Genomic DNA, 23,241 nt, shown 5'->3' with positions numbered 1-23,241 from the left:
CACGTTGATGTAACACGTGGCTTGGCATTGTCTTGCTGAAATAAGCAGGGGCGTCCATGATAACGTTGCTTGGATGGCAACATATGTTGCTCCAAAACCTGTATGTACCTTTCAGCATTAATGGCGCCTTCACAGATGTGTAACTTACCCATGTCTTGGGCACTAATACACCCCCATACCATCACACATGCTGGCTTTTCAACTTTGCACCTATAACAATCTGGATGGTTCTTTTCCTCTTTGGTCCGGAGGACACGACGTCCACAGTTTCCAAAAACAACTTGAAATGTGGACTCGTCAGACCACAGAACACTTTTCCACTTTGTATCAGTCCATCTTAGAAGAGCTCAGGCCCAGCGAAGCCGACGGCGTTTCTGGGTGTTGTTGATAAACGGTTTTCGCCTTGCATAGGAGAGTTTTGACTTGCACTTACAGATGTAGCGACCAACTGTAGTTACTGACAGTGGGTTTCTGAAGTGTTCCTGAGCCCATGTGGAGATATCCTTTACACAGTGATGTCAGTATTTATTGCCACCTTTCCCAACTTCTTTGTCACGTGTTGCTGGCATCAAATTCTAAAGTTAATGATTATTTGCAACAAAAAAAAAAGTTTATCAGTTTGAACATCAAATATGTTGTCTTTGTAGCATATTCAACTGAATATGGGTTGAAAATGATTTGCAAATCATTGTATTCCGTTTATATTTACATCGAACACAATTTCCCAACTCATATGGAAACGGGGTTTGTACATAAATGTGTGTGTGTGTAGGGATGGACAGTCCGGGAAGCTGACAGTAGACGACTATGGGGTCCAAACGGGTCGTTCACCAGGCAAGATGCGACAACTGAACATCAATGGACCGTTATATGTTGGTAAGAAGCAGCAACACCTCCTTTAAAAAGTCTTTTAATGAACCTTCTGATCACGGTGTGCTTGTTTTAATGTATGTGTGTGTGTGTGTGTGTGTGTGTGTGTGTGTGTGTGTGTGTGTGTGTGTGTGTGTGTGTGTGCGTGCGTGCGCAGGCGGCATGAAGGAAATTGCCCTGCACACCAACAGACAATACGTCGGAGGCCTGCTGGGCTGCGTGTCACACTTCACGTTGTCCACGGATTACCACCTGGCGCTGGTGGAGGCAGCCGCCGACGGCAAGAACATCAACACCTGCTCCAAGTAGAGCCTCAGGTCCTCTTTTTGAAGCGCGCCATCTTGAACTTTGTTTTTCTGTTGTTGTTGTTGTCGTTGTTGGAAGTGACTCTGAAACAACTGACACGGTCGAAGTTCACAGATTGGCCACAGGGGGCGACGAAGCACGCTTGCAGGCCACAGGTTTTAAGAAGGACATTTTTGACGGGATAATCCCAAGCACATCTCTCTTTTTTTTCTTTTTTTTTTTTTTTTTTACTGCTAATCCTTCTTTGATCGGCGGAAATAAGCGAGTGATCCTCGGGATGAAACTTATGAGGGAACTTTCTGACCTACAGTAGATCTGCTTCTTTGCTTCGGCCTTAGAAACGTCCTTTCTGTGTGTGCGTGTGTGTGTGTGTGTGTGTGTGTGTGTGTGTGTGTGTGTGTGTGTGTGTGTGTGTGTGTGTGTTCGTTCTGGCAATGCTTACTTAATGGGGACATCGCTCTGTTTACACCAGCGGTCCCCAACCTTTTTGTAACTGCGGACCGGTCAACACTTGAAAATTTGTCCCACGGACCGGGGGGAGGGGAGTATTTTATTTTTTATATTTTTTTTTGTCATAAAAAAATACAATCATGTGTGCTTACGGACTGTATCCCTGCAGACTGTATTGATCTATATTGATATATAATGTAGGAACCAGAATATTAATAACAGAAAGAAACAACCCTTTTGTGTGAATGGGGGAGGGAGGTTTTTTGGGTTGGTGCACTAATTGTAAGTGTATCTTGTGTTTTTATGTTGATTTAATTAAAAAAAATATATATATATATTTTATTTTTTATTTATTTTTTTATTTTTTATTTCTTGTGCAGCCCGGTACCAATCGATCCACGGACCACTGCTTTAGGGGACCTGTTTCTTTGTCCCCATACCCTCAGAGGTCCCCAAAAGGTGACTGTGTAAACCAGTGGTCCCCAACCACCGGGCCGTGGCCCGGTACCGGTACGTGGATTTAAAAAAAAAAAATATATATATATTGTTTTTCTTTACTAAATCAACATAAAAAAACACAAGATACACTTACAATTAGTGCACCAACCCCAAAAAACTCCCTACCCCATTCACACTCATTCACACAAAAGGGTTGTTTCTTTCTGTTATTAATATTTCTGGTTCCTACATTATATATCAATATATATCAATACAGTCTGCAGGGATACAGTCTGTAAGCACACATGATTGTATTTTTTATGACAAAAAAAAAATTAAAATAAAAAATACCATATGCCGAATAAGGCATTAATAAGTACTTAATAATGACTAGTTAAGAGCCAATATGTTACTAATTTGCATGTTAATAAGCAAGTAATTAATGGTGAATATGTTCCCCATATTAAAGTGTTACCATGTTTTTTTTACTGGTGCATAAAATGAACCGTGCATGAACATCCCCTTGTTCAAACAACAAAACCAACACAGTGCATAAACTCACAAGAAATTCCACACCTGCAAACCAGTGTGACTTCTGCTGTTGCCGTATCCGTAATACGCCGATAGGGAGAAGTTTGTATTCACACGATGAGTCGGGTGTGTTTTGACCTCCGCCGAACCCCTGAGCCCGACTCACCGAACCCCTAGGGGTCGATCGAACCCAGGTTAAGAACCTCTGTTTACATTCAGAATTTTCCATCCTTCTATATATGGTAGTTGGAGTTGCAGACAACTTCATTACTGCTAAATAGCAGTTTTCAGTAATGTCACAGAAGATCCTTTAACATTTAAGTGGTGAAACTTCCTATAAGAGGACAGCTGTAGTGTTGTATTCTGAGGATCAGGTCATATTTCATTTGAACTTTTTTTTTTTTTTTTTTTAATGGTCCTCAGTAGTCACGTACACTTTTGTGTGAATTATGCAAAATTATTTAAATTTGGTCCCCATGAACCATATTAACTCTTTTTCCCCAGGGTCCCCAGTAAGAATGATCAGCACATTACTTCATCAATCCAGAGATTTAAAGACGTGTATGAGCTAACTTTTACCAACATTTTTCTATGCCTCCACAACGTGTAGAAAGGGTGGTCCCCACAAGTGATGGTCAAAAACTTGGTCCCCATTCCAAATGATAACCAGTATGTGTGTGTGTGTGTGTTCTTTGTGTTGGTCTTCTAGTGGTTGTGTGGCTCCGTAGACAAGGTGTGCGTTGTTATTTTCTGTTTTTTAAAGGTTGATGCTCTTCGAGGATGAAGCTCTTAGTTGCGTTCGTCAGTTTTGACTTTCTTTTAGGACACACAGTCATGTTTTTATATGGAAAAAAAAAAAAAAAGAGTATCTCTCTCTCTCTTTCTCTTTCCTGATTTTTTTTTTTTCTATTCCAACACTGGTGATTCGTTATCTGACTCAAATAAAAATGTTTACTCTGTCACAGACACATTCTTGCACCGAGTCACGTCACACTGGTTGCTAGGCAGAATTCGCAGGGCTTCATCATGACTCTCTTGCCGGCCAATGTGGAACAAAACACGAGTTACAATACGGTGCATCACATGTTTTTCAGTTTCTTATTACAACATGTTCGAAAAAGAGTATAGGAAGAAGCTCAGTATTTGGTAATTGACTCTCTGCTCTGTATTACATATGAAAATTCAAACGGCTGTGATTACCATAATCAAGTCAGATTACGACTTCATTCTTGGAATATTAAATCAATATAATAATAAGACTTTAATATGAATATTAAAGTCTCCCTACTAACCCACCAGTGCCTCCATGGAAATGCCCCCCTCTCCCTCAAAGAACTACTCACCCCCAAATCCTCCACACGACACCTCCGCTCCGGACAGGCTAACCTCCTCCATCCTCCGAGGACAAAGCTACGAACAATGGGGGACCGGGCTTTCTGCTCCGCCGCTCCCAGTCTGTGGAACGCTCTCCCTGACCACCTGAGGGCACCACAGACTGTGGATGCTTTAAAAAAAAAGGCTTAAAAACACTTCTTTTTAAAAAAGCCTTTTTTTTTTTAGATATATGCATACTAGTTTTAGCTATTTGGCTGTTCTAGTTTTTTTGTTTGTTTTTTTTTTATTATCTTTTTTTGTTTTTTTTTAATACACTATCACTTTGAGGTTGTTTACTCAATGTAAAGTGCTTTTTACAAATAAAATCTATTATTATTATTATTATTATTATATTTTATAACTTCATTGTACTCGAGTAGAACTACATGTTTATTTTTTATTTAATAATATTTATTTAAAAAATAATAATAAATAATTACAAAAAATAATAAAAGTAAAATAACACCCCCTCCCGCCCCCCGTCCTACATTTCAGTCACAGTGGGTGGCAATGTACTGCCTTCCTCTCCACCACAAGCAGATAGAGAATCAAACGAAATGACTAAAAGGGGGAAAAAAAAGTAACAATAAAAAATAAAAATCACAAACATACAGAGAAGTGCCACTAAATAAAAACAACAACAACAAAAAAAAGAGTTGAGGTAAGTGGAAAGGTTCGTTGTCAACAGTGAGTGTCACATTTATCCTATAGTGTCTTTAACTTAGCTGTGTAAGTAATTATGCAGCCCCAGGTCAAGTCAAATTGTTTTGGTGTACCCCTCAGATTATATTTAATTTTCTCTAAATCTAAGAAAAACATAAGGGTCCTTAAGACATAGGGAGGCCATAGGGGCAAACTGTGATTTCCACTCCAATAAAATCCTTCTACGAGCTATTAATGATGCAAAGGCGATACTATCCCTAAAAGTCTGCTTAATTGTTTGAACATTATGCTTTTTTAAATACATTTTTCTTGTGGCATGCAGTGGCCTTCAGTTGGTCGCGGAATCTTAGTTTTGGGGCCAGTGGTGACGGAGAAGGAATCATCGGCCAGTCATCCCGTTGTGAAGAGCCTAGACAAGATCTGTGTAAGTGGTCAGAGCGGCCGATCGAAGGCCTTTACTAGGTCTCAAAATATGAAAAGGAAGATCATGTTAAGACTTCTTCGGCAATGGTCAGGAGAAGTACTCGTGCAAAAATCTTTTCAGTAATGCTGAGGAGGTAGATGGTGATTGTGACGTCCTTCGGGTCCGTAGGTACAGCCTTTGTCTTCCACATGCTCACAATCGTCATTGATACCTTGGTCTTCAAGGCAATGCCCTCGAGAGAGTTGAGTTCTAAGGGGATATTGTTGGGTCCGGGGGTCTTCCTTGCCTTCATGCGGCTCAACGCCGACTGAAACTCGATGTAGGATGGAGGGACCAATGGGGGACCTTACAAAGCAGGTCATCAACTAGTGTAGATGGATGATTCAGGAGCATATGAAAGTTATTTCCACCGTTCGAGGATGGTTTGATCTTCTGTGAGGGTGGTTACCCCGTCGGTAGTCTGGCGGGGGGGGGGGGGGGGGTGGGGGCGTGGTACCTTTTGCGACAAAGGCCAAATATTTATTTTGAGGCAGCATAGAAGCGTAAGAGTCCTCTGCTGTCGGCGTAGGACTGGATATCATTTGCTTTGTCTTGCCACCACAGGTTCTGTGTTTCTCGGTGCTATGCTGGCACTTCTGTTTTGCCCCCTGGAAGTGTGAAGCGGGTGAGGCGGTTCTCCCACGCAAGGCGGGCATTTGGTCAAACAAATCTTGACTGGAGTAGTCGACTATTTCCTCTGCAGCCTGGGTGATGGCGCCATGAGGCACAGACCGGTCCGCTTCTGCGGAATCCGGCTGGGGTGCTGGTAGTGGAGCCTCACTCTAAAGCGAATTAATTTACTCATATTATGTTTTGCATATGGTGAATGTTCATATTCATGTTGGAGAAAGCGAACCACCAAGTTTAAGTAAACAGTGGTATTTCTGTTTGAGCACATAATAATATAAGGCCCCTTGGTTTGGTATTCGCAGGTGGATCGGATCACTTTTCGTAGGAAAGACGCCCTATTGGGACTTCGGAATGCAAAAGTGATAACCATATCCTTGAGAAAGAGACTAAGTGTCAAGCTCAACGCCAACTGTGCATCGGTTGGGGACATCTCTGCGCTGCTTACCCGTCTCCGCTCGGGATGGTCTCCTGCTGGCCCCACTATGGACTGGACTCTCACTATTATGTTAGATCCACTATGGACTGGACTCTCACTATTATGTTAGATCCACTATGGACTGGACTCTCATTATTATGTTAGATCCACTATGGACTGGACTCTCACTATTATGTTAGATCCACTATGGACTGGACTCTCATTATTATGTTAGATCCACTATGGACTGGACTCTCACTATTATGTTAGATCCACTATGGACTGGACTCTCACTATGTTAGATCCACTATGGACTGGACTCTCCCTATTATGTTAGATCCACTATGGACTGGACTCTCCCTATTATGTTAGATCCACTATGGACTGGACTCTCCCTATTATGTTAGATCCACTATGGACTGGACTCTTACTATTATGTTAGATCCACTATGGACTGGACTCTCACTATTATGTTAGATCCACTATGGACTGGACTCTCACTATTATGTTAGATCCACTATGGACTGGACTCTCCCTATTATGTTAGATCCACTATGGACTGGACTCTCCCTATTATGTTAGATCCACTATGGACTGGACTCTCACTATTATGTTAGATCCACTATGGACTGGACTCTCATTATTATGTTAGATCCACTATGGACTGGACTCTCACTATTATGTTAGATCCACTATGGACTGGACTCTCACTATTATGTTAGATCCACTATGGACTGGACTCTCACTATTATGTTAGATCCACTATGGACTGGACTCTCACAATATTATGTTAGATCCACTATGGACTGGACTCTTACAATATTATGCTAGACCCACTCGACGTCCATTGCATCCGGTCTCCCCTAGAGGGGGGGGGGGGGGGGGGGGTCACCCACATCTGCGGTCCTCTCCAAGGTTTCTCATTGTCATTCTCATTGACATCCCACTGGGTTGAGTTTTTCCTTGCCCTTATGTGGGATCCGAACAGAGGATGTCGTCGTGGCTTGTGCAGCCCTTTGAGACACTTGTGATTTAGGGCTTGTGGAAGGGGATTGTGATCAGCGAAAGTCGACGACTCTGTCCGTGGTGCTGAAACAGAGCGCCATCAGACGGGGGCGTGGCATGTACTGGCGGCGAGACACAGCTGGCAGATGGTGGTACGCGTTAAAATAATCATCTGTTGTCTTTAACGGTGAGCGGCCGGGTGCTGGAAGGGGAGGAAGTTGGGAGAGAGACTGGAAAGTCCAAAAACAAGCAGTTTATTCGATGGTGGTGTTGAGAAACAGTAAAAAAGCCTATTGTAAACTCTATGCGCTTGGTCACTTTGACGTGCAACTGTGGGACCGCAAGACAGCGACTTCTACAGGGCTATATAAATAAACATTGATTGATTTAATGATTGTCCACATTTTGCAAAAAAAAAAAAAGCTGGCAGAACACTCACTAAGTGTTCTTTATTTAAAAAAAAAAGAGTATAATATCATTAAAATGCACGTGTGTCTAATGTCTGTTTTGCAGCAGATGAGCTGGTCGGTCCATGCGAGGTGAAGCTTGACAAATGGAGTCGTGAGTCATCAGCGAACAACATGCAGCTCTAATTTATTAGAGGGAAAAAAACAAAAAGTCAACCAAGACCTCTGGCATTTTTTTATTTTTTTTAATACGCATGTGATGGCTGCGACTGAAAGGCATCATGTGACCGATCACATGATCAGAGAGCTACTCTAAGGTGCAATTATTCATGACCATTATTTGTATTTCATCACATGTGTGTGTGTGTGCCGTTGTTCTGTTGGCATGTGATCAAGCAAACACAGCAGGTGTTGTATTAAAAGATGTTTTTGTGTTACACCACAGGGGGCCTGACTGGGAGCGCAATTCGCAGAAACATAAAAGGTACACTTCTGCTCGGTCCTCCATTTCTATGTCTCCCTCCTTCAGTGTTCTCTTTGTCGCGCTATCTTTGGATCTTTTCCAGGAAAAGCAGTTTTTATAGTAAAAAATAGGTCATTTTTTGTTGTTGTTTTTGTGAAATTTGCAGCTATCGCCAGTCCATCTTTTGATAGGATGTAATGTAAAGTGAGTTGGTCTGTTCCTGGGTCAAACTGTCACCATCACTAAACCTTTATTAACGTATGAAGTAGTGTTGTCCCAATACCAATATTTTAGTACCGGTACTGGAACCAAAATGTATTTTGATACTTTTCTAAATAATAATAATAATAATAGATTTTATTTGTAAAAAGCACTTTACATTGAGTAAACAACCTCAAAGTGCTACGGTGTATTAAAAAAAAAAAAAAGATAATAAAAAATAAATAAAAATAAAAACTAGAACAGCCAAATAACTAAAACTAGTATGCATATATCTAAAAAAAAAAATGCTTTTTTTTTTTTTTTTTTTAAAAGAAGGGTTTTTAAGCCTTTTTTAAAAGCATCCGCAGTCTGTGGTGCCCTCAGGAGGTCAGGGAGAGCGTTCCCCAGACTGGGAGCGGCGGAGCAGAAAGCCCGGTCTCCCATTGTTCGTAGCTTTGTCCTCGGAGGTTGGAGGGGGACAAAAAATAAATGGCCTTATTGGCTTTATTTTAACAATGGTACGTTAAACATATATTTCTTATTGCAAGTTTGTCCTTTAATAAAATAGTGAACATACGAGACAACTTGTCTTTTATTAGTAAGTAAGCAAACAAAGGCTCCTAATTTAGCTGCTGACATATGCAGTAACATATTGTGTCATTATTATTTTGTCAAAATTATAAAGGACAAGTGGTAGAAAATGAATTATTAATCTACTTGTTCATTTACTGTTAATGTCTGCTTACTTTCTCTTTTAACATGTTCTACGTACACTTCTGTTAAAATGTAATAATCACTTATTCTTCTGTTGTTTGATACTTTACATCAGTTTTGGATGATAGCACAATTCTGGGTATCGATCCGATACCAAGTAGTTACAGGATCATACATTGGTCATATTCAAAGTCCTCATGTGTTCAGGGACATATTTCCTGAGTTTATAAACATAATAGGAATTTAAAAAAAAGTAAAAAAGATTGTGTGACGATAAAAAATATTAATGTAATTATAGTAGTATCGACGAGATACGCTTCTGTACTTGGTATCATTACAGTGGATGTCAGGTGTAGATCCACCCATGGCATTTGTTTACATTCAGGGTGCTAGCTTGCTGTTAGCGGTTAGCTATCGTATCCTCCTACGGTGTGTAGTGAAGCATGTTTAATTCCTCGTCCTGCAGGGATGATACTTGTAAGAAACTGCTAATAAGGGCGACAGGTGATTAGATAACCAGCCCCAGCTGGGCAATCCACTCACCTGCCGCTGGCTTCGAGCCCGGTCCTTAGACACCCCGCAGACCACGCCCCCCTCCACATATCTCCACCGCCAGACTCAGGCCGGGAAGTTGTCCGGCCGAGCCTACTTCTTATTTCTTATTTCTACAATGCATGGTGGCGCTTATCATCAATGACTGGCGGGAGAAGCGATTATACTAATTCAATGAATTGCATGGTGCACGAGTGAGCGTAGCATGGGTATTTTGACTTTTTTGCTAATTGTTTTGAACTTTTCTTTTTATTTCCTATTATACAAGGTGGTGACTATCATTACTAACTGGCGGGAGGAGTGTGCACAATTGATATGACACATACGTACGTTGCACTTATGAGTAACCATGCTATGGCATTTGACTTTGTTGATTGTTTTGAGTCTTTCTTATTTCTACAATGCACGGTGGTGCTTATCACCAATGACTGGCGGGAGAAGCGATTATACTAATTCAATGAATTGCATGGTGCAGGAGTGAGCGTATCATGGGTATTTTGACTTTTGCGAATTATTTTGAATGTTTCCATTTCTTTCCTCGTATACAAGGTGGTGACTATCATTACTAACTATAGCGGTAGGAGTGTTTGCACAATTGACACGACACATATGTACGTTGCACTTATGCCTGTGCTTGTGTATGAGTAACCGTGCTATGGCATTTGACTTTGTTGATTGTTTTGAGTCTTTCTTATTTCTACAATGAATGGTGGTGCTTATCATCAATGACTGGCAGGGGAGAAGCAATTATACTAATTCAATGAATTGCATGGTGCATGAGTGAGCGTAGCATGGGTATTTTGACTTTTGCGAATTATTTTGAACATTTCCATTTATTTCCTATTATACAAGGTGGTGACTATCACTAATAACTGGCGGGAGGAGTGTTGGCACAATTGACACGACACATACGCGCGTTGCACTTATGCCCGTGCTCGTGTATGAGTAACCGTGCCATGGCATTTGAGTTTGTTGATTGTTTTGAGTCTTTCTTATTTCTACAATGCACGGCGGTGCTTATCATCAATGACTGGCGGGAGAAGCGATTATACTAATTCAATGAATTGCATGGTGCACGAGTGAGCGTAGCATGGGTATTTTGACTTTTTTGCGAATTATTTTGAACATTTCCATTTATTTCCTATTATACAAGGTGGTGACTATCCTTACTAACTGGCGGGAGGAGTGTTGGCACAATTGACACGACACATACGTACGTTGCACTTATGCCTGTGCTCGTGTATGAAGCCGTGCCATGGCATTTGACTTTGTTGATTGTTTTGATTCTTTCTTATTTCCACAATGCATGGTGGTGCTTATCATCAATGACTGGCGGGAGAAGCGATTATACTAATTCAATGAATTGCATGGTGCATGAGTGAGCGTAGCATGGGTATTTTTACTTTTTTGCGAATTATTTTGAACATTTCCATTTATTTCCTATTATACAAGGTGGTGACTATCATTACTAACTGGCGGGAGGAGTGTGCACAATTGATATGACACATACGTACGTTGCACCTATGAGTAACCATGCTATGGCATTTGACTTTGTTGATTGTTTTGAGTCTTTCTTATTTCCACAATGCACGGCGGTGCTTATCATCAATGACTGGCGGGAGAAGCGATTATACTAATTCAATGAATTGCATGGTGCAGGAGTGAGCGTAGCATGGGTATTTTGACTTTTGGAAATTATTTTGAACGTTTCTATTTCTTTCCTCGTATACAAGGTGGTGACTATCACTACTAACTGGCGGGAGGAGTGTTGGCACAATTGACACGACACATACGCACGTTGCACTTATGCCCGTGCTCGTGTATGAGTAACCGTGCCATGGCATTTGACTTTGTTGATTGTTTTGAGTCTTTCTTATTTCTACAATGCACGGCGGTGCTTATCATCAATGACTGGCGGGAGAAGCGATTATACTAATTCAATGAATTGCATGGTGCATGAGTGAGCGTAGCATGGGTATTTTGACTTTTTTGCGAATTATTTTGAACATTTCCATTTATTTCCTATTATACAAGGTGGTGACTATCCTTACTAACTGGCGGGAGGAGTGTTTGCACAATTGACACGACACATACGTACGTTGCACTTATGCCTGTGCTCGTGTATGAGTAACCGTGCCATGGCATTTGACTTTGTTGATTGTTTTGATTCTTTCTTATTTCCACAATGCACGGTGGTGCTTATCATCAATGACTGGCGGGAGAAGCGATTATACTAATTCAATGAATTGCATGGTGCATGAGTGAGCGTAGCATGGGCATTTTTACTTTTTTGCGAATTATTTTGAACATTTCCATTTATTTCCTATAATACAAGGTGGTGACTATCATTACTAACTGGCGGGAGGAGTGTGCACAATTGATATGACACATACGTACGTTGCACCTATGAGTAACCATGCTATGGCATTTGACTTTGTTGATTGTTTTGAGTCTTTCTTATTTCCACAATGCACGGCGGTGCTTATCATCAATGACTGGCGGGAGAAGCGATGATACTAATTCAATGAATTGCATGGTGCAGGAGTGAGCGTAGCATGGGTATTTTGACTTTTGCAAATTATTTTGAACGTTTCCATTTCTTTCCTCGTATACAAGGTGGTGACTATCACTACTAACTGGCGGGAGGAGTGTTGGCACAATTGACACGACACATACGCACGTTGCACTTATGCCCGTGCTCGTGTATGAGTAACCGTGCCATGGCATTTGACTTTGTTGATTGTTTTGAGTCTTTCTTATTTCTACAATGCACGGCGGTGCTTATCATCAATGACTGGCGGGAGAAGCGATTATACTAATTCAATGAATTGCATGGTGCATGAGTGAGCGTAGCATGGGTATTTTGACTTTTTTGCGAATTATTTTGAACATTTCCATTTATTTCCTATTATACAAGGTGGTGACTATCACTACTAACTGGCGGGAGGAGTGTTGGCACAATTGACACGACACATACGTACGTTGCACTTATGCCTGTGCTCGTGTATGAGTAACCGTGCCATGGCATTTGAATTTGTTGATTGTTTTGATTCTTTCTTATTTCCACAATGCACGGTGGTGCTTATCATCAATGACTGGCGGGAGAAGCGATTATACTAATTCAATGAATTGCATGGTGCACGAGTGAGCGTAGCATGGGTATTTTGACTTTTTTGCGAATTATTTTGAACATTTTCATTTATTTCCTATTATACAAGGTGGTGACTATCATTACTAACTGGCGGGAGGACTGTGCACAATTGATATGACACATACGTACGTTGCACTTATGAGTAACCATGCTATGGCATTTGACTTTGTTGATTGTTTTGAGTCTTTCTTATTTCTACAACGCACGGTGGTGCTTATCATCAATGACTGGCGGGAGAAGCGATTGTACTCATTCAATGAATTGCATGGCGCATGAGTCAGCGTAACATGGGTATTTTGACTTTTGCGAATTATTTTGAACGTTTTAATTACTTTCCTATTATACAAGGTGGTGACTATCATTACTAACTGGCGGGAGGGGTGTTTGCACAATTGACACGACACATACGTACGTTGCACTTATGCCTGTGCTCGTGTATGAGTAACCGTGCCATGGCATTTGACTTTGTTGATTGTTTTGATTCTTTCTTATTTCCACAATGCACGGTGGTGCTTATCATCAATGACTGGCGGGAGAAGCGATTATACTAATTCAATGAATTGCATGGTGCACGAGTGAGCGTAGCATGGGTATTTTTACTTTTTTGCGAATTATTTTGAACATTTTCATTTATTTCCTATTATACAAGGTGGTGACTATCATTACTAACTGGCGGGAGGAGTGTGCACAATTGATATGACACATACGTACGTTGCACTTATGAGTAACCATGCTATGGCATTTGACTTTGTTGATTGTTTTGAGTCTTTCTTATTTCTACAATGCACGGTGGTGCTTATCACCAATGACTGGCGGGAGAAGCGATTATACTAATTCAATGAATTGCATGGTGCAGGAGTGAGCGTAGCATGGGTATTTTGACTTTTGCGAATTATTTTGAATGTTTCCATTTCTTTCCTCGTATACAAGGTGGTGACTATCATTACTAACTATAGCGGTAGGAGTGTTTGCACAATTGACACAACACATATGTACGTTGCACTTATGCCTGTGCTTGTGTATGAGTAACCGTGCTATGGCATTTGACTTTGTTGATTGTTTTGAGTCTTTCTTATTTCTACAATGAATGGTGGTGCTTATCATCAATGACTGGCAGGGGAGAAGCAATTATACTAATTCAATGAATTGCATGGTGCATGAGTGAGCGTAGCATGGGTATTTTGACTTTTGCGAATTATTTTGAACATTTCCATTTATTTCCTATTATACAAGGTGGTGACTATCACTAATAACTGGCGGGAGGAGTGTTGGCACAATTGACACGACACATACGCGCGTTGCACTTATGCCCGTGCTCGTGTATGAGTAACCGTGCCATGGCATTTGAGTTTGTTGATTGTTTTGAGTCTTTCTTATTTCTACAATGCACAGCGGTGCTTATCATCAATGACTGGCGGGAGAAGCGATTATACTAATTCAATGAATTGCATGGTGCACGAGTGAGCGTAGCATGGGTATTTTGACTTTTGCGAATTGTTTTGAACTTTTCTTTTTATTTCCTATTATACAAGGTGGTGACTATCATTACTAACTGGCGGGAGGACTGTTGGCACAATTGACACGACACATACGTACGTTGCACTTATGCCTGTGCTCGTGTATGAGTAACCGTGCCATGGCATTTGACTTTGTTGATTGTTTTGAGTCTTTCTTATTTCTGCAATGAATGGTGGTGCTTATCATGTGTAAGCCTTCACATTCATTCGTAGCTGCAATTTAATCTGTATCTCAGTGGAATATTTTATTGAGTCATGTTCGATTCTGATCGAGGCGGACACACACACACACACACACACACACACACACACACACACACACACACACACACACACACACACACACACACACACACACACACACACACACACACACACACACACACACACACACACACACACACACACACACACACTAAATGAGAAGGACAGGTTTATTACACATGAAATTCCATACCATGCAAGAGTGGCACGTATTCACGCTCAAAGTGCTTCTTGCATTTAATATTTTTTGTTTATCTCAAATAAGAGATTAGGGTTTTTTTTAGGGCACAATGTAAAAAAAATAAAAAAATAAATACTTAAGTCGGCTTTACAATTGTGACGCTAATCCTTTATGCACAAAGATTAGAACACCCTGAACTTCCAAGAAAACATTTTCCTCATGGAAATAGGAGATTAGATACACAGGAGGGATTTTTTTTATTTTTTTTGGTGGTGGGGGGAGAGGGGCGGTAAAGCTTTTTTGAGAACATTCTGTCACTTATTATACGATGTTATTATTTTGTTAAGTAGGCGGGAGATTATTTTAATAGGATATGCATCACTTTACATTTATTTTTTATTTCATATTAACATATTTCAAAAAGCGCCTAATTTGAACTATATAGAGTTTGTAAGTACTTGACATCAATATTACATTTTGACAGGTGAGCGAGAATGAGGACTTTTATGGAGGCAAAATACCCAAACACTTATAATCCAAAATGTGCATATATTACATATACACCACACATTTCACAAATTAATTTTCGCATTTAAAATGTACTCATATCATATTTTCAGCTAAATATTTATTATTCAACACATTTCATTTTATTTTTCTTATTTGACATTTCCCATTTATAATCCAAAATGTACTCGTATCACATTGCATCCCAAATATTTATTTTACAAATTGTATTTTTTGATTCGATATTTCACATATATAATCCAAAACGTGCGCTTATCGCATTTACTGCCAAAATATTTATTTTACAATTTGTAATTTATTTTTTAAAATGTTATATTGTACATTTATAAGCCAGAAATATACTCATATTACATTCACCACCCCAGCCCTATATTTATTTTATCAATTGTATTCAATTGTTTTATTTAACATTTCACATGTATAATCCAAAATGTAGTCATATGACATTTATTTTACACCATTTTATTTTCTAAATTGATATTTAGCATTTATAATCTAAATTGTACTCACATCACATTTACCCCCAAATATTTATTATTTTACAAATTTTATTTTATTTTGTTATTAGATATATTACGTTTATAAACCAAAATGTACTCCGATCACATCCACCCCAAAATATTTATTATCTTACCAATGTTATTTTATTTTTTTAATTTAACATTTCACATTTATTACTCCAAATGTACTCCTATGGCATCCTCCCCCAAATATTTTTTTTATTTTACCAATTTAATTAAAAAAAATTTATTTAACATATCACATTTATAATCCAAAATGTACTCTTATCACATTTCCCCCAAAATATTAATTTTTTAAACCAATTTTACTTTATTTTTTTAAGTTTAACATTTCACATTGATAATCCAAATTGTACTCCTATCACATTTACCTCCAAATATTTATTATTTGACAAATTTCATTGTATTTTGTTATTAGATATTTTACGTTTATAACCCAATATGTACTCATATCACATCCACCCCCAAATATTTATTATTTTACCAATTTAATTTTATTTCTTTAATTTAACATTTCACACTTATAATCCAAAATGTGCTTCTATCACATTACTTGCCAAATATTTATTTTACAAATGGTATTTTTTTATTTGATATTTCACATTTATAATCCAAAACGCGCGCTTATCACATTTACTGCCAAAATATTTATTATTTTACAATTTGCAACTTATTTATTTTAATTTTATATCGTACATTTATAGGCCAAAATATACTCATATTACATTCACCACCCCACCCCTATATTTATTTTTACCAATTTTATTCAATCGTTTTATTTAACATTTCACATTTATAATCCAAAATGTAGTCATATCACATTTATTTTACACCATTTTATTTTCTAATTTGATATTTAGCATTTATAATCTAAATTGTACTCACATCACATTTACCCCCAAATATTTATTATTTTACAAATTTTATTTTATTTTGTTATTAGATATATTACGTTTATAAACCAAAATGTACTCCTATCACATCCACCCCAAAATATTTATTATCTTACCAATATTATTTTATTTTTTTTAATTTAACATTTCACATTTATTACTCCAAATGTACTCCTATGGCATCCTCCCCCAAATATTTTTTTTATTTGACCAATTTAATTAAAAACAATTTATTTAACATATCACATTTATAATCCAAAATGTACTCTTATCACATTTCCCCCAAAATATTAATTTTTTTTAACCAATTTTACTTTATTTTTTAAAGTTTAACATTTCACATTGATAATCCAAATTATACTCCTATCACATTTACCCCCACATATTTATTATTTGACACATTTGATTTTATTTTGTTATTAGATATACTACATTTATAACCCAACATGTACTCATATCACATCCACCCCCAAATATTTATTATTTTACCAATTTAATTTTATTTCTTTAATTTAACATTTCACACTTATAATCCAAAATGTGCTTCTATCACATTACTTGCCAAATATTTATTTTACAAATGGTATTTTTTTATTTGATATTTCACATTTATAATCCAAAACGCGCGCTTATCACATTTACTGCCAAAATATTTATTATTTTACAATTTGCAACGTATTTATTTTAATTTTATATCGTACATTTATAGGCCAAAATATACTCATATTACATTCACCACCCCACCCCTATATTTATTTTTACCAATTTTATTCAATCGTTTTATTTAACATTTCACATTTATAATCCAAAATGTAGTCATATCACATTTATTTTACACCATTTTATTTTCTAATTTGATATTTAGCATTTATAATCTAAATTGTACTCACATCACATTTACCCCCAAATATTTATTATTTTACAAATTTTATTTTATTTTGTTATTAGATATATTACGTTTATAAACCAAAATGTACTCCTATCACATCCACCCCAAAATATTTATTATCTTACCAATGTTATTTTATTTTTTTTAATTTAACATTTCACATTTATTACTCCAAATGTACTCCTATGGCATCCTCCCCCAAATATTTTTTTTATTTTACCAATTTAATTAAAAACAATTTATTTAACATATCACATTTATAATCCAAAATGTACTCTTATCACATTTCCCCCAAAATATTAATTTTTTTAACCAATTTTACTTTATTTTTTAAAGTTTAACATTTCACATTGATAATCCAAATTATACTCCTATCACATTTACCCCCACATATTTATTATTTGACACATTTTATTTTATTTTGTTATTAGATATTCTACATTTATAACCCAACATGTACTCATATCACATCCACCCCCAAATATTTATTATTTTACCAATTTAATTTTATTTCTTTAATTTAACATTTCACACTTATAATCCAAAATGTGCTTCTATCACATTACTTGCCAAATATTTATTTTACAAATGGTATTTTTTGATTTGATATTTCACATTTATAATCCAAAACGCGCGCTTATCACATTTACTGCCAAAATATTTATTATTTTAAAATTTGCAACGTATTTATTTAAATTTTATATCGTACATTTATAGGCCAAAATATACTCATATTACATTCACCACCCCACCCCTATATTTATTTTTACCAATTTTATTCAATCGTTTTATTTAACATTTCACATTTATAATCCAAAATGTAGTCATATCACATTTATTTTACACCATTTTATTTTCTAATTTGATATTTAGCATTTATAATCTAAATTGTACTCACATCACATTCACCCCCAAATATTTATTATTTTACAAATTTCATTTTATTTTGTTATTAGATATATTACGTTTATAAACCAAAATGTACTCCTATCACATCCACCCCAAAATATTTATTATCTTACCAATGTTATTTTATTTTTTTAATTTAACATTTCACATTTATTACTCCAAATGTACTCCTATCACATTTACCCCCAAATATTTATTATTTGACACATTTTATTTTATTTATATCTCTGCATTGCAGAGATATTTATAAAACAATCTTGCCTTCCTTCATGCTTCCTCCAAACGAGCCATTTGGAAATTTCCCCAATGGTGACATCAGCAGATTATCCATACATGGTAAAAATTTACCCTAAATGCTTTGCACGAGTCCGCTATTGTAGTCCGACGCTGTAGTCGATTAGCTCCTTTTTTTCCCTCGCTATCCTCTTGCTGTGGGATGGACTGGCTCGTACATGCACATGCATCCTCCCCTGTTACCATTTCAAATAGGTGGTGAAGACGCAGTCGAAGTGGAGGCACGTTAATAAAACCACCCACAAAACGTCACAACCCGAAAAGACGGCCAGAAAGCGGCTTAAAGATGGTCCGTAAAACATCATCAATGCAACATTTTGACCAAAGAACCACCATTACATGTTATGTTGACCAGTAGTCCCCAACTACCGGTCTGCATCTGCATTTGCTACCGGGCCGTAGAGAAACATTAAATATTTTATAAAGGACTGCATTTTCTCCGACTTAACTTTGGCCTGTCTCACTAGACCAGGGGTGTCAAACTTGTTTTCATTGAGGGCCACACCGCAGTCATGGCTGCCAGCAGAGGGCCGCTTGTAACAATAAATAATTAATGAATTTGCCTATGAATTTAAATATATATTTTTTTTAAATTACGTTTACGATTTTACCACTGTTTTTACAGAAAAAAAACTGGCAGCTTAGTTGCCAGACTTTTACTGTAAAATATATGGTGTTTTTCTTTTATCATTATTATTTTTTTTACAACATAACGAAAATAGAAATACAGTACCGCTGTTTAATTTTTATTTTGTCAACTCAGCTGCCAGTTTTTTACCATAATAAAATGTGACACCATAAAATCATCAACCGTGGATTTTACAGTAAAAAAAAACTAAAACTGACAGCTCAGTCGACATAATTTTACCGTAAGTAAACAAACATTGGTCGTTTTGTTTCAAATTACAGTAATATGCCGTAAAAAAAACTCCCTACATTTTACAGTAAAATCTATTGGTAATTTTTATAGTGTACAATTTGATGGATAACTCGAAATCATAAGTTAAGCAGATATTTAAGTATTTATTTGGATTTGGGCCAACAAAGTTAGATAATATAATATTTGTTGCAATATTGGACACTAGTTTTTTCCCTGTCCAACTACAAAAAAAAACAACCCTAATACCTTTAGTAAGAAAATAAGAAAGTATTATTTCCAGGCTTTTGCGGGCCATATAAAATGACGTGGAGGGCCACATCTGGCCCCCTTGAGTTTGGCACCTGTGCACTAGACACACCAATGAGCTTGTTTATAGATGTACAATAAAACTCCTCATAGGAAGTTGCCATTTGTTATATTTGTTATAACTTTGTGAGTTGATGCTATGCACATTAATGGAACATATCAGATAGAAAAGTGACAGATTGTAGTCAAAGGCTGATTTCCATCTGCATTTCATTGCAAAGAAACACTCCCAGGGCTCCCACTAATTCAGCGTTATAGTGAGTTGTATTTGTCATGCACTTATTCTTGCTGTATTTATCTGGCACAAGTGGAAAATAAAATAATGCCTACATTAAACCGGTCCGTGGTGAAAAAAAAAGGTTGGGGCCCACTGATGTAGACCACAAGGAAGTGTTTAAATGTAGACAAAAACCTTATAATATGACTCCTTTAACAACTCCTTTTATTCTATGATTATTCATGTGACAACAAGTCTGATATTGCGCTTGCAGTGCAAACAAAAAAACATTTTCTCACCTCTGATGTCATTAGAATGTGAATTACAATATCTTTCAGTAATAAAGCACATTTAATTTTTTATTTGGATTGTTTTGCTTTCATTCTCCAGCGCGAATAATGGAATGCTGTAAGAAGTGAGGCAGTGTGTGTACGCGTGTACGTGTATGTGTGTGTGTGTGTGTGTGTGTGTGTGTTAGGGCGTTCTGCCCTGGCGTGGTGTTCTGCTATTGACTGAAAATCCTTCCATTTATTAAAGAGAGTATGCTTTGACCTGCATTTTCCAAAACGGTGGTGCTATAACCTGCATTCTCTCTGCGTTGGCTAACACAACATCAACAATAACACAGCAATAACAACTCAACAGGCTTAAGACTCGGTGTACGTTTGCATGCTGAGCGCTAAAGCGCCATGCAATTGATCATTTCCTGTTGGACTACAACCTATAGATAGATAGATAGTACTTTATTGATTCCTTCGGGAGAGTTCCCTCAGGAAAATTAAAATCCCAGCAGCAGCGTACAGAATTGAGATTGAATTTAAAAAGTAAAAAGTAAATAATGGGGGTATAAATGGAAAAATATTACAATAAGAATACAAATAAAAAGCAACAATAAGAAGAAACTTATAACAGTAAGAATAAGAGTATAACAAGAGAAACTAGGCAGTAGTGACCATGTTATGAAAGTGTATTGCACTGAACCACAATATAGTTTACCATCCAACAATACGTTTTGTAACAATACAACAATACTGCTTATTAGACGTGTGTGTGCGCGCGTGTGTGTGTGTGTGTGTGTGTGTGTGTGTGTGTGTGTATTTCCAGTACTACTGCAACTACTACTATTAATATTAATATAAAACATATTTAAATAAAAAATACAAATTAAAATAAGGGAAACATTTTATCATTAAAAATATTGATAACAAATACAGAGCAATCTATTTATAATAATTATCGTTTTTTTGTATTTATTTGTATTATTGTGGCAGTGGAGTTATCTATTACTGTAAACTGCAGCTAAAATAATATATTTATAGAGCAATTCAAAATACCATATAATATTACTAATAAGAATACTACTAATACAAATCCAAACATCATATAATATTACTAATAAGAATACTACTAATACAAATCCAAATATTATATAATATTACTAATAAGAATACTACTAATACAAATCCAAATATTATATAATATTACTAATAAGAATACTACTAATACAAATCCAAATATCATACAATATTACTAATAAGAATACTACTAATACAAATATCATATAATATTACTATTAAGAATACTACTAATACAAATCCAAATATCATATAATATTACCAATAAGAATACTACTAATACAAATCCAAATATCATACAATATTACTCATAAGAAAACTACTAATACAAATCCAAATATCATATAATATTACTAATAAGAATACTACTAATACAAATCCAAATATATAATATTACTAATAAGAATACTACTAATACAAATCCAAATATCATATAATATTACTAATAAGAATACTACTAATACAAATCCAAATATATAATATTACTAATAAGAATACTACTAATACAAATCCAAATATATAATATTACTAATAAGAATACTACTAATACAAATCCAAATATCATACAATATTACTCATAAGAATACTACTAATACAAATCCAAAAATCATACAATATTACTAATAAGAATACTACTAATACAAATCCAAAAATCATACAATATTACTAATAAGAATACTACTAATACAAATCTGTCAGGTTCAAACACTGATGACATCTATTAAACAAGACAAGAGGCAAAGAATTAAACAGAGACAGAATTCAATTTGGACTCAATATATTGAGGAGAGTCGCCCGGACATTGTATCCTTCTAAAATCTCCAGCACGCACTACAACAAGATTGCACTCCTCCTCCTTTATTTGACTTTCTCCCCCCCACCTGACCACAGCTACTTCCAGAGGGAAGTGGGTCGTAAACAACGTTGCCTTTGGTTACCGAACAGTTCAAAAGGTGAGGTCGTAAAATAGTTCAAAAAGAGTTCCATAAAATAGTTCAAAAAGAGTTCGTAAAATACCTCAGAAAGAGTTCGTCTGGAAATTGGGCAGATCCCGTCATCTCTCCGCTTCGAAGTCCTTGGGCCAGAACAACATCCTTCTGTTGATTACCATACGTGAAAGAACACAGGAACACCATCTTGCCCCCCCCCCCTACACAGTGGAGTTTTACGAGCCTTACTCTTGGTAGGTTTCAAAAGACAGCCTTTTGTCTCCTTGTCAGGAACACAATGAAATACAAAGTTTTTGTGATAATTTAGAAACAATTATTCTAACAAAATCCAAATATCATATAATATTACTAATAAGAATACTACTAATACAAATCCAAATATCATATGATATTACTAATAAGAATACTACTAATACAAATCCAAATATCATATGATATTACTAGGGATGTCCGATAATGGCTTTTTGCCGATATCCGATATTCCGATATTGTCCAACTCTTTAATTACCGATACCGATATCAACCGATACTGATATCAACCGATATATGCAGTCGTGGAATTAACACATTATTATGCCTAATTTGGACAACCAGGTATGGTGAAGATAAGGTACTTTTTAAAAAAATTAGTAAAATAAGATAAATAAATTAAAAACATTTTCTTGAATAAAAAAGAAAGTACAACAATATAAAAACAGTTACATAGAAACTAGTAATGAATGAAAATGAGTAAAATTAACTGTTAAAGGTTAGTACTATTAGTGGACCAGCAGCACGCACAATCATGTGTGCTTACGGACTGTATCCCTTGCAGACTGTATTGATATATATTGATATATAATGTAGGAACCAGAATATTAATAACAGAAAGAAACAACCCTTTTGTGTGAATGAGTGTGAATGG

At 36.5% G+C, this 23,241-nt stretch overlaps 1 protein-coding gene across 2 annotated transcripts in view; it reads left to right on the top strand.

Moving 5' to 3' along the window:
* The window catches only part of LOC133632963 (pikachurin), a 137,507-nt gene extending 135,722 nt beyond the window's left edge, over positions 1 to 1,785 (top strand). For both annotated transcript variants that reach the window (XM_062025827.1, XM_062025828.1), the window contains 2 exons: positions 773 to 876; positions 1,028 to 1,785. In XM_062025827.1, the coding sequence (XP_061881811.1) occupies positions 773 to 876; positions 1,028 to 1,179 (256 nt within the window). In that variant the 3' untranslated portion in view covers positions 1,180 to 1,785. The remainder of the gene's footprint in view (positions 1 to 772; positions 877 to 1,027) is intronic.
* The last annotated feature ends 21,456 nt before the right edge of the window (positions 1,786 to 23,241 follow it).

Source organism: Entelurus aequoreus, linkage group LG17 (assembly GCF_033978785.1).
Source record: "Entelurus aequoreus isolate RoL-2023_Sb linkage group LG17, RoL_Eaeq_v1.1, whole genome shotgun sequence".
Classification (NCBI taxonomy): domain Eukaryota; kingdom Metazoa; phylum Chordata; class Actinopteri; order Syngnathiformes; family Syngnathidae; genus Entelurus; species Entelurus aequoreus.
Note: the sequence above shows the minus strand (reverse complement) of the source record. Positions and strands in the feature narration are given on the sequence as shown.